We start from the raw sequence: 13,533 nt of genomic DNA on the forward strand, positions 1-13,533 counted from the left end.
GTGAACAATAATCCACAAAAAAAACCTGCTTGTTTTGGTAATTTTTGATCCAAATCTGACCATTTAATTAATATGTGTAATGGCAGTACTTCAGCAAATTCCAGTTCCTCTAAACTTTAACTTGGTGTAATCATTGTCATTTTTCTTCTTTCTTCCACCATTGGCAGCCAATAGAGCACTTTGTAGTGAAAATTAGCTCACAGGTAGAGTTATTAAACATAAAGACATTTAGACATTAAACATTTCTGTTTTTAAGGCAAGGCAAGGTTATTTATGTAGCACATTTCATACATAATGGCAATTTAAAGTGCTTTACTTAAACAAGAATAAAAAAGACAAGTATAGGAAAAAATAATAAAAATGATTAAGAACCGATAATAACAGATTAAAATGTGATAAAACAGGTTATAAAAGAATGAAAAAGAAAAGAAAGACATAATAGTGCGATCTGTCAGACATAGCACAGTGCTCATTCAGTAAAGGCACAGCTAAACAGATGTGTTTTCAGTCTCGATTTAAATGTGCCTAATGTTGGAGCACATCTCATCATTTCTTGAAGCTGTTTCCAGCAGTGAGGGGCGTACGTAGTAGCTTAAAGCCGATTCACCCTGCTTTGACTGAACTCTTGGAATTTCTAGTTTATGTGATCTTAAAGATCTGGGGGATCTGTTAGGTTTGTATTCAGTGAGCATATCTGTAATATATTGAGGTCCTAGGCCATTTAGTGATTTATAGACCAGTAATAATACTTTAAATTCTATTCTGAATGTAACTGGGAGCCAGTGTAAAGACCCGAGGACAGGTGTGATGTGCTCTGATTTCCTGGTTCTGGTCAAAATCCTGGCCGCAGTGTTCTTGATGAGCTGCAACTGTCTGACTGTGTTTTTGGGAAGGCCAGTGAGGAGGCCGTTACAGTAATCCACCCTGCTGCTGATAAAAGCATGAAAAGGTTTCTCTAAATCTTCACTGGAAACAAAGCATCTGATTCTTGCAATGTTTTAGAGATGATAGTATGCTGATGTACTAACTACTTTGACATGACTACTAAAACTCAGATCTGACTCCAGAGTCACACCAAGATTCTTGACCTTATTTTTTGTTGTTTGACCTTTAGAGCCAAGGTCTGCATTCACCTTGAGAACCTCATCTCTGTTCCCAAATGCACTGACTTCAGTTTTCTTTTTGTTTAACTGAAGAAAGTTTTGGCACATCCAACTGTTAATTTCATCAATGCACTGGCAGAGGGTGTCAGTGAGGCTGTAGTCATTAGGCAGTAAGGCAAAATAGATCTGAGAGTCATCAGCATAGCTGTAGTAGGGAATTTCGAGAATTTTTCTGCCAGAATCGAGCCTTGTGGGACTCCTCATGTCATGGGTGTCCACCTTGACCTATGGTCACCTATACTGACATAGTAAGCTCTACCTTCAAGGTAAGATCTGAACCATTTGAGGATCAAAAAAAATCAGACAGCCCAACCCAGTTTTAGAAAATCAGACCAAAACACTTTCCGACTATGCCAACAAAAAGTTCATTAGTCAAAGCAGGTGATCTGCATAGTACGTACAGCAGCACCTAGTGGTCAGGATATATTTAAAAACAACAAAACTTCTGAATGATTTGCCAAAAAATACATTGGTCTTTAGGAGCAGCATACGGTGATTATGATTTCCAGATTTAATAAATTATGTAAAACTATTGTTCATTATTAATTCATGAAATCTAATGCCTTAACAAATCTTAAAATGAAAAGTTTAGATGCAAAAGCCTCCAAGTGCCATCTGAAAATTTATTTTAAAATGAGCATTTTCTTTCAGTATCCTGTGTTTATGAGCTGGTATTTCATTTGATGGTAATGAATACGTCATTTTCATTGCCTTTAAAGTGAAAAAAACTGAACATAAACACAACAAGCTGAGAAAAAAATGTTTATTTTAGAAGAAAATCTCAGATGGCATTTGGAGGCTTTTGCTTCCAAACTCTTCATATATAAGACCATATTGTTCATTCTATATATATTAATATATATGGTTAGGCAGATGTAGTTCTTTTGTGGCATTCATGACCTAAACTACCTTTTTTATGGAGAAGTTAAATCTTTTACTTTTACAAATATACATTCAGTTGTAATATGCAGAATTCACAACAAATTATATTCATCCAAGAGTTTCAAGCAGCAACAAATAATAAAAGTAATAATAATATTTTGTAACTTTATACTTTTGAGCATTACAGTATATGCTCTTTTTACCCGAGGTAATAACATTATTAAAATACTTGATCACTGCTATTTAAAACGCCTTTTTCTCTAATGCAATTTCTAATTCTCCTAATTGTGTATCTAATTCAGCTTAAACATATGCATTATAATACAAAATACTCTCCAAATGACTTTTAATTCACAGTCCAACTGGAGCGGCAGAGGTTAGAGATTTGGGACCGTCCTGTGAGTGAGTTTGTGTGAACGGCCCACATGGCAACAGAATTTAGGCTAATCCCCTTTTGGGACTGTAGGACAGCAGGCGGAGTGCAGACATCAGCTTCAATCACAACTTCTGACTCTGAAAAGGGCTTAGCCAAACCACAGGGACCACAGAGAGACTTATCAAGGCTCAGCTGAAGTTCAAATAAGGAGTTTACTTTCCTTTACAGTAAATGGGGGAGAGAGAGAACTGAGGAAGCAGGATTGAGAAGAACAAATGAATTATTTTAGATATTATGTTCTATTTTTGGATGATATGATATTGTTTTACTTCACCCTGACAGGAGTTTTTGTTCTTCCGTTTGATCACAATATATCCTGTTCATTATCATAGAGGCTAAGAATAAAAGCGGAATGCAGACAGTGTCAGTTCTTTGCCGGGGTTAAGTAAAGCCTGGATTGGAGAGCTGAGGAATGTTTTCAATATGTTTTTCTTGATCCAAGGGTTTTCTTGCTGTTTTCTTTCCTGTAATCCCTAACTGCTTCTCTGACACACTTTCTCTACATAAGACAGTGATTACTGTCTATATTAAAAAGCTTAGCTCCAAGTAATATGAGAAGAATTTCCCATGCCTAAATTATACTGTAGGTCTGAGATATTTTGCTGCTAAAGGTTGCCACTATTGATTGCTTATGAAAAATTTGTTTAAAAAAATGTATTTGTGTATATGTCACAAATTTAATTTATTATCAGAATTTAGTCATTAACCATCATTTAGTAATAGTTGTATAAGTTGTTTTACTTTTAAATGTTTTTTTTGTTTTGTTATTCATTTTAAGAAACTAAATTTGTCTTTCTGACTAATGCGATCTCTTTGTTTTTGTTTGTTTAGAGTTCTTTGATTAAAAGAATGTAAATAAATAAATATTTAAACATTTAAATTACATTTAATTACATTTTAAATTTGATGTACAATCTCGAAAATCACGGTGGGGCAGTGGGTAGCCCAATTACCTCACAGCAAGAAGGTTGCTGGTTCAAGCCCTGGCTGGGTCAGTTGGCATTTTGTTGTGGAGGTTGCATGTTCTCTCCGGGTGCTCCAGTTCCCCCACAGTCCAAAGACATGCTCTATACATGAATTGAATAAGCTAAATTGGCCGTAGTGTATGAGTGTTAATGCAAGAGTGTTTGAGTGTTTCCCAGTGTTGGGTTGCAGCTGGAAGGGCATCAGCTGCATAAAGCATATGCTGGATAAGTTGGCGGTTTATTCCGCTGTGGCGACCACTGATGAATAAAGGGATTAAGCTGAAAAGAAAATGAATGAATGATTGAACCGCTGAAATAGAGACTAAGCCGAAGGAAAGTGAACTTGATTTACAATTTCAACAATTATAAATCTTTCACTTTCACTATAATACATTTATTACCTTCTAGCAAAAAAAAAAAAATCTTAAAACTGTACAGTACAATATCAATATAATTCATTCATTCATTCATTCATTTTCTTTTCAGCTTAGTCCCTTTATTAATCTAGGGTCGGCACAGTGGAATGAACCGCCAACAATCCAGCATATGTTTTATGCAACGAGTGATCTTCTGATTTGGTTGCATATTATGTTGTGTACAAAAATATTTTTCAGTTTTATAAATTCGTTCAATTCATGAATAAGACTAAAATTAAAATTTACTGTTCATTTTGATCGATCAGAATATTATTCTTAAGAATTAATCATTGATTCATTCATTTTCCTACAGCTTAGTCTTATTATTTCAGAGGTTGCCACAGATTCCCTTCCAGCTGCAACCCAGTATTGGGAAACACCCATACGCGCTCATTCATTCACACACACACACACACACACACACACACACACACACACACACACACACACACACACACACACACACACACACACACACACACACACACAAAGGCCAATTGAGTTAAACCAATTCCCCTATAGAGCATGTCTTGGGGTTTCCTCTGGGTGCTCCTGTTTTCCCCACAGTCCAATCAAAACGGGGAGAACACACAAACTCCATACAAAAAACCCTCCTGGCCCAGCCAGGATTTGAACCAGCAACTTTCTTGCTGTGAGGTGACAGTGTAAACCACTGAGCCACTGTGCTGTCCCTTAATAATTGTTAATCTTATAAAATAATAATAAAAATATTCCTAACTAATCAGTGCAAATTAATACACTGATTACCAAAACAAAGATTTTTATTCAAAGTCTCGCCATTTGCTTTTCATGTTTCAAGTGGTGGTCCTCTGTTGACGTCAATTTAAGGGCTTCGACAGCAACTGTACTATTTTTCAATGTCCTGAACCACACCACTTTTTACCATTAGTTTGCAATGAGAGAACTCAATATTCCATTTCAGTTTGAAATACATCAAAGTACAAAGTACAGTTCGAAGTTTATCAATAAATTGGAAAAAGTATTAACCGTTTTCGACTCTCTCTGACTTCAATGTAAAATTGCACTGACTAGCAGCTCAGTGGTTAGCACTGTCATCTCACAGCTAGAAGGTCACTGGTTCGAGTCCCAGCTGGGTCATTTCAGTCTGGTATTTCAGTGTGGAGTATGCATGTTCTCCCCGTGTTCATGTGGGTCTCCTCCGGGTGCTCCAGTTTCCCCCACAGTCCAAAGACATGATGAACTAAATTTGCAGGATTGTGTGTGTGAATGAGAGTGTATGGGTGTTTCCCAGTACTGGGTTGCAGCCGGAAGGGCATACACTGCGTAAAACAAATGCCTGAATAGTTGGCGGTTCATTCTACTGTGGCGACCCATGATAAAGGGACTAAGCTGAAGGAAAATGAATGAATGAAAGATTTTACTAATTAATTAATCATGAATACACAAACAATAGTGTTTCTTTCCACTTTCAGACTCCTAGACACAAGATGATGTCAAAAGATGGAAATATGCAGAGGTAAGCCTGATTAATTTGTTTGCACATGCCATATATTCCATTCTCAATTTACTGAAGCTAATTACTCAAGAGTTTGCTTTCCCAACAGGATGGTTCTCAAAACTGCCATGACAAAACCCAACAAGAACTGGAAGTACCTCAGTCATGAAGCTGCCCTTCTTGACCGAGAGGACGCCTGCAAGACTTGGGACTGTCCTATCATGCCTCCCAGTTTCCCAGGACTGAACCTAAACCACGAACTGACTCCGAGAAGCCACACAGCTCCAGAGAGGACCAGCATCCGTATCTATTACAGCCCACCATCAGCAAAGAGAATCCAAATGAGCTCTCTGATACCCGGAGAAGAGGAAGAGCAGGAGGAGAGCCAGCAACCACATTTCACTGCCGCTTCCTCTGGCCTTGAAAAACAAGATTGGGTATCTACGTATGAAAACTGGCTGCGTAGCCTGTCGTTTGACTGCCAAAGTTTGATGGAGAGAGATTCTGAGTCTTCTTCTGGTCTGCGGACCTCCAGTATTGGGTCTCCGTCGCGGTTAGCCTTCAATAGCATGGACGTCTCGGCCAACCTGAGTGATGACATGAAGGAAATTACTGCCAGCGTTCTCCAACCCAGCTCTTTAGAGAGGAAAAGAGCCAAGGATTTTGGGAGCAAAGTGGTGAGTGTTGCGAGTACAGGAACTCAAACTCAATCCCGACCGCAGGTGACCACAATTGGGCTACAGACCGACGGACCTCGAAATCTTTACGCAGCAAAGCACTGGTCGCCCCGTGTCACTTCGTTTGTTTCCACAAGAACCCAACAAACGTCAGCACCATTGGAAAGAGTTTCAGAACGGTTTCAACCTCATAACACCTCGCCGAAAATACAACGCAGACACTCTGCTTCATCTCTGAAGTCTTCGTCGTCTACTTCGGTCTCGTCGTCTTCCTCTTTCACCACATCATCTTTATCCTCCTCATCTCTGAGTGCTTCTTCCAGGCTGGATTATGGAACGAAGGAGCGTGGATTGTGGGCTTCGCCATCCAACAGGCCCAACTCAGTGTCAATGCAGACCAGTGATAAACCTGGTGGCCGAAAAAACGTGGGAGTGCACAAGTACGGCCTGGTTCACGAGTTCCTGCGTAATGTATGCGGTCGAGGAGAGAAGACCAACATAGAGATGGAGAAAGCGCCAGTGGCTCGAAGGGATCATGTTAGTCTGGCGGCGGGTTCAAAGAAATCTGAACACCCCCCGTCTCGAATTCCAGCGGTGACGGTGGTCCGAAATGATAGCATCACCAAAATTGTGAACCGCAGGTTTATGAAACAAAACCAAAAGGAAGAGGCTGTGTGTCAGAGCCAGACCCAAACTCAGCGGCAAACTGACAAGGGTTCAATCAGCAGGAACAAGGGCTTGGAGGTTAGTAAAGATCAGCACATTCAACACATGATGATAGGTTTGATGCTGTGGGAATGATATACAGCAGGAAAAATAAGTATTGAACACGTCACCATTTTTCTCAGAAAACATATTTCTAAAGGTGCTGTTGACTTGAAATTTTCCCCAGATGTTGGTAACAAAGAAATCCATATATGCAATGAAAACAAAACTATTAAGTCATACATAATAACATGAAATGATGCAGGGAAAAGTATTAAACACATGAAGAAAGGGAGGTGTAGAAAGGCAGTGAATACCCAGACCGCAGCTGAAATCTTCATCATTGTAAATAAATATTAGCTGCTTCAGTCCAACATATATATTACCAGAATGATGAAGATAAAACCAGGGTGGACATTTCAACTAGACAATGATCCAAAACACAGCCAAGGAAACTCTCAAGATTTGATAGAGGAGACCTACAGAACCATCAAGATTTTACACTCTGTTGAAGTCACACTTCAAAAAAAAAACTCACACCTGAGCAATGCATGTGACTTCCTTCTCCATATGAGAGGCGTCTTTAAGCTGCCATCAGTAAAAAAGCATTTTATATAAAGTATCAAATAGTTCAGTACTTTCTTCTTGTGTCATTACACACTGTAAAAAAATCGTAAAAAGGTCAAATGACTGGCAGCTACGGTTGCCAAACAAAAACTAAAGAATTACGGTAAAATTTCTTTGTTGAAATAAAATACAAAAAATAATAAATGTTCAGATATTTTTATTAACTTGTTTACTGAAAAACACTTATTTTACAGACTTTTCTTATATTGTTACAATTAAATACTTTCAATAAAGTAACACACTAAAAGTTTTACAAAGAAACAGTCATTTTACAAACTTTTCTATTATTATTATGATCGAACACCATAAATAAAGTGATTGCACTAAAAGTTCAAGAAAAACAATGTTTTTTAACAGGAGTTTTCCCTACATCATTACAATTAAACACCTTTAATAAAATGTCAAGGCATGCTCAATGTTGTAATTGAACAGTTTCATTGTGGATCAAAAAAGTCTGGAAAAAAAACATCATACAAGATACAACTTACTGAAATTCTCACAACTTTAAAATTACAAGAATTAAAAAAATGTTAGCATGGTCATAAACTTTAATATAGCGAGGTGCACAAGTATTTACAATTATTTACAATTATTTTCAAGTATTTACTTGCTTATGTATGAAGTATTTATATGCTTTTATTACATCTCGTTTAGATTTTTGTATCTCTTTATTTGGGGGTCTGCCAGCCGATTCACTTAAGATTTTACAATAAGTTCAAAACTCAGCTGCACGTGTGTTAACCCACACATCATCTGGCTCTCACATTAACCCTGTACTTCAACAGTTACACTGGTTGCCTGTTAACTTGTGCATCGATCCATTTTCTTATCGGGCACCTAAATTGTGGAATGCTCTCCCCACAAACATCAGGAACGCCAGTTCCCTGGACTGTTATAGGAAACTTCTTAAAACTCATATTTTTATTATTGCTTATAACGTATGAGGCTTTCTTTTAATATGTATTACCATTATTATCATTCTTACTTTTTGTGTATTTCATGTTCTTCTGTGTTTTGATGCTCTTGTTAGCGCTTTGAGTCTAAGAAAAGCGCAATATAAATAAAATTTATTATTATTATTAATTTATTTCTTTAATTTTATCTAACTTAAAATGTACTTTTAAAAATCAGGAAAAAGCACTGTGTACACACAGCAATTTTGTTGTTAATTGCAGAGTGTTAGTTTACAGATTTTTTGAGGAATTTTGAATATAGTTTAAAATAACGGAAAAAATACTGTATAAATAAAAAAAACAAAAATGACAAACTGTCAAACTAATTTGATGGTTAATTTAGAGAGATTGTTTGTCATTTTAGTTTTGAATAGAATTTGAAATATCAAAAAATTACTATAAAAAAATACAGATTTTCTTTAAAATTTGTTTTTACAGTGCACAGAATTAGTTTTTCTGATTGTTGTTGTTGTTTTTTTTTAGATGATGTGAGGTGTGCGATACTTATATTGTTCGCTGTATCATTGCTCCATACTAAGAAAGCAGAACTTAAAATGTGCAACAATCATTTGGATTCTAGTGACTCTGAAAATGTTGCGAAAACAAATGCACAGTTTTTCATAGTTCCTGTCTGAGTACGGATGGAAGCATCCACTTTTTGGCATGTTCACTATGCAGGAACGAGGAACTGTTTCAGTTCTAGTAATGCCTTTTGAGGGAGCTAAATTTCAAAGTAGGGTCTAACCCATCACAAAGTTAATTATCAGTAGCACAAATACAGTACATGTATCTTACAAGAGGTAAACATACAGAAAGCTAGTGTTAGCACCATTGACTTGCAGTTTTGTCTGCGGTACCCTCAAGGTTTTCAGTGCTGAAGTGGGTTATTAACGTCCTATGACATTGTGTGCCTGCTGGGCAATAACTACATGCACTACAGAATGTTATGTTTACACACAAATGCACAAATTACATTTACATGCATCAGCTTTTCACAGCGTAATACACACTACTCACTACTCATGAGTACTTTTAAAAGGGCTACTTTTTACTCCTACTTTGAGTAATATTTACCACAGATACTTTTACTCTACTTGCACTACTTTTTTAAGTAATGGTACTTTTACTTGAGTATGATTCTTCAGTAATCTTTCCACCACTGGTGGTCATAAGCTAATTTTTTTTTTTTTATTCAAATGAGCTGTAAACAGTTTTATATACGTCATTACTTAACAAGGGGATTGAGTCTTAAATCAGTAGTGGTAAACAGATGATAATAAGATGAAATAAGGTGTTTTTCGAGAGAACATAGCCCTGTTCACAGAGTAATACTAGAAAATATCTGTAAAACTGCTGAAATTAATTTACCCATATTTTTTAAAAGGGCATGTTCACACATGATTTCTTTACAGAAAATTATGGGTAACTTTCTGGAAGAGTCTGTTTGTGTGAAAGGGGCTATTGTCTGAATGTGATTTTATTTGTCAATACTTAGCCACAACTTCATTCTTTCTCCTGTCTTTGTCAGGAAGGAGCCTGTGACTGCAGCTCACGCTCTCTGACATCCTGCTTCGCTCGACCCTCACAAAAAAACTCTCGACCCAGTCAAAACAAGCCTCGTTCACACGAACACCCTCCATCTCGAGGTAAAAGCGATCCACTTGTCTAATAGGAGTCATCAGGAAGCTTAAGGGATCAGCAGGCCAGGATGGATCATTCACGTATTTCTACATATCACCCCTTTTGAGATCCCGATATATTTTGGCTTACTTGATTACTCATTCATCTTTAATTTATCATGTTAAAATCCATTCCACAGAATTTCCATTAAAATCAGCATTTAAAAACAAGCTGCCTCCTTGTACTGGGGTTACAGGAACACTCCACTTTTTTATAAACAGGCTCATTTTACAACTCTCCTAGAATTAGATATTTCAGCTTTAGCATTTTTGAAAACAGGATGAATACAGGAATACAGGAATGTGTCAACATTGGTTATTATTAGCATTAAAAGTGATAACAGAGCCAATACAGAATGAATAAAGTTGGTAGTGTGCAAGGATTCCCGTTCCAGATGTTTTTATACCACATTTATGCAAGCTTTTATTTTTAAGACCCTTGATGAACTTTTTATCAATTTTAGACATTTCTTAAACATAATCCGATTGTATTCATTGTTTTTATTATGTTATGCATTAAGGAATGAGTGTAGCAAAATAAATTGTTGTTAGATGCCTTATAAATGTCAACTGTTTTTCATTGTCTGTGTTTAAGAGGGGTCCAAGCGACTATTTTTTGTCCTTTGTAACTTTATGAAATGTAAAACTTTTTTATCATGTTAATAAACACTGATCCATGGCTATTATTGTGTCTTTTTATTTGATTTGTAGACATGTCTTATAACAAGGTTTCAGGCTTTGGTTTTCATTTGTAGCGACAAAAGCCTCCCAAAACATTTGGTTTGGAAAATGCTGGTTTGAATATTGTGATTTATAATTACATCTAAGTCTATGTGACAACAGAGAAATACAAAAGTAGGCCTATGTGATTCCAATAAGCTATATAATAAATGTGGGATATAAACCGTAATGATTTATGAAAAATGCTTTTATTCCACTAGGGTATGGTAGGCTACGTTATTTATTTATTTATTTATTTATTTATTTATTTATTTATTCATTGGGATAACCCCCTTGAGATACACAGTTAAAGTAAGAATTATTAGCTCCCCTGTTTATTTTTCCCCCCAATTTCTGTTTGACAGAAAGATTTTCTTCAACACATTTCTAAACATAATAGTTTTAATAACTAACTTCTAATAACTGATTTATTTTATCTTTGCCATGATGACAGTAAATAATATTTGACTAGATATTCATACAAGACACTTATATACAGCTTTTAGTGACATTTAAGGTCTTAATTAGGTTGATTAGGTTAACTAGGCAAGTTAGGGTAATTACGCAAGTTATTGTATAATGATGTTTTGTTTTGTAGAAAAAATCGAAAAAATATATAGCTTTATATAGCTATTATATATATTATATATAGCTTTATAAAAGAAAAAAAAAATCAAACGGGGGCTAATAGTTTTGACTTCAACTGTTACATCTTATTTTCTAGGAGGTCCCACAATTAATCACAATCACATAATAATAACACCAGAAGACAAAAACAAAATAAAATTACACAACATCCCCCACACACACGCGCGCGCACAAAAACATTAACAATAGGGGTAGTATACAGTTGAAATCTGAATTATAATGATTTTTTTTTCTTTTTTAATTATTTTCCAAATTATGTTTAACAGAGCAAGGACATTTTCACAGTATGTCTGATAATTATAATGTTTCTTCTGGAAAGAGTCTTATTTGTTTTATTTCAGCTACAATAAAAACAGTTAATAATTTTTTAAAACCATTTTAGGGTCAATATTATTTGCCCGTTTAAGCTACATTTTATTTCGATAGTCTACAGAACAAACCATCATTATACAATAACTTGCCCAATTACCCTAACCTGCCTAGTTAACCTATACCCAGTTAAGCCTTTAAATGTCACTTTAAGCTGCATAGAAGTGTCTTGTATAAATATCTAGGAAAATATTATTTACTGTCATCATGGAAAAGATCAAATAAATCAGCTATCAGAAATGAGTTATTAAAACAATTATGCTTAGAAATTTGTTAAAGAAATCTTCTTTATCTCTCTATTAAACAGAAATTGGCAGAAAAAAATAAACAGGGGCGCCAATAATTCAGGGGGGCTAATAATTCTGACTTTAACTACATATACATACAAAAATCCATAAATCAAATCACTACTTAAATAATAACATCCTCAGGTAAAAAATAAATCTGAACAAAATGTCTTGCTTGATAATTTAAGGAAAATAATGTGGATACTTAAAATAAATAGGCTACATATAAATATAAATTGAAGCCAGTGAAATGCCTTGTGTACAAAGATGACCACTGCAGTAGATCATACATTATACAATGATGTGTGTAAAAAAAACAACCCAGAACAAATCTGCAAAGTCTATTATATGAAGTATTATGAGGAGCAAAATCTAATTTCGATGCAGTCTGATAAACAATATCACAATAATCAAAAATTGGAAATGAGTTGAAGAGCAGGTTTCTTGCGAACGCTAAATGAAAAACATTGTCTACACCGATGTATGGAACTAACTCCAAGGTTAACTTTATTTACAATATGAATAATATGTGATTTAAAGGAAAGTTTCAAATCAAGCCACACTCCAACGGTATTTAATCGTGTCAACTTTACGCAAAGAAAAACCGTCATTACATATTATAGAAAATGAGTAACTTTTTGGTTTAAGTTATAACTTATTGTGAGCATGCATGATAACCTTTCTATCAAGTTTGTGATTGATTTTTCCATTCATAAATATTTACTGACTTCTAGTGGGTAGATAGTGTAGTGCAGGGGGTTTCAATCTTTCAGATGTCATTGACCTTCAAATTCCAAGTCTTGTCGTTCAAGGCGAGGGGAATCTACTTACTTTTAAGACCCTGTTTGCAATGTAAAAGTAATATTTCGAATGCGTTTAATCTGTCTAATCATTTAAAAATAATAATTTCATGTGCTTGTTTATTTTAATTTTTTGTAAAAAAAACCTTAGAAGACCAACCTACCTGAGAATGATTATTTTGGTAATACTTGTACAGTGCAATATTTACAGTTGTTTTATACAGTTAGGTGTGTTTGGACTATAAAAGTTTACCAGAAACAGTAGTTTTAGTCTACTTTCACAGTTCCTGTATCTTTGGAAAGAAGACACTTTTGGCTTTATTATCCATCATCTAGAGTTTATTATACTTAAAATGAAAAAAGTTAAAAACACGTTTTAAATTGAAAAATACATACTAAATATTTGCCAAATACTGTAAATATTTAGAAGAGATATTTTCACGTCATAGTTTTAAACAAAATACTTTATACGTGGGTTTTTATTATATATTTATTTACATGAGAGGCCGTAGTGACATAAAAAATAATACCAAAATTGTTAATGATCATATATAAATAATCATTACAGTACTCATTACAATCAAATATTTTTCAAATAGTGTGCATGTCTAGAATATATATTTTACATTATTTTTTAAACAAAAGTACAAAATGCGTGCGTTTTTATTAAGTTGTATGTTTACATTGGTATCGGGGTGGTCTCCAAAAGAAATCGAAACGAGTGTTTTT

General features: G+C 35.1%; 1 protein-coding gene across 2 annotated transcripts in view; it reads left to right on the top strand.

The window, feature by feature from the left end:
- si:ch211-197l9.2 overlaps nt 1-10,663 on the top strand; it is a 71,193-nt gene extending 60,530 nt beyond the window's left edge. For both annotated transcript variants that reach the window (XM_073939195.1, XM_001919807.8), the window contains 3 exons: nt 5,317-5,360; nt 5,449-6,760; nt 9,830-10,663. In XM_073939195.1, the coding sequence (XP_073795296.1) occupies nt 5,317-5,360; nt 5,449-6,760; nt 9,830-9,970 (1,497 nt within the window). In that variant the 3' untranslated portion in view covers nt 9,971-10,663. The remainder of the gene's footprint in view (nt 1-5,316; nt 5,361-5,448; nt 6,761-9,829) is intronic.
- The last annotated feature ends 2,870 nt before the right edge of the window (nt 10,664-13,533 follow it).

This window comes from Danio rerio, chromosome 23, assembly GCF_049306965.1.
Source record: "Danio rerio strain Tuebingen ecotype United States chromosome 23, GRCz12tu, whole genome shotgun sequence".
Lineage (NCBI taxonomy): Eukaryota > Metazoa > Chordata > Actinopteri > Cypriniformes > Danionidae > Danio > Danio rerio.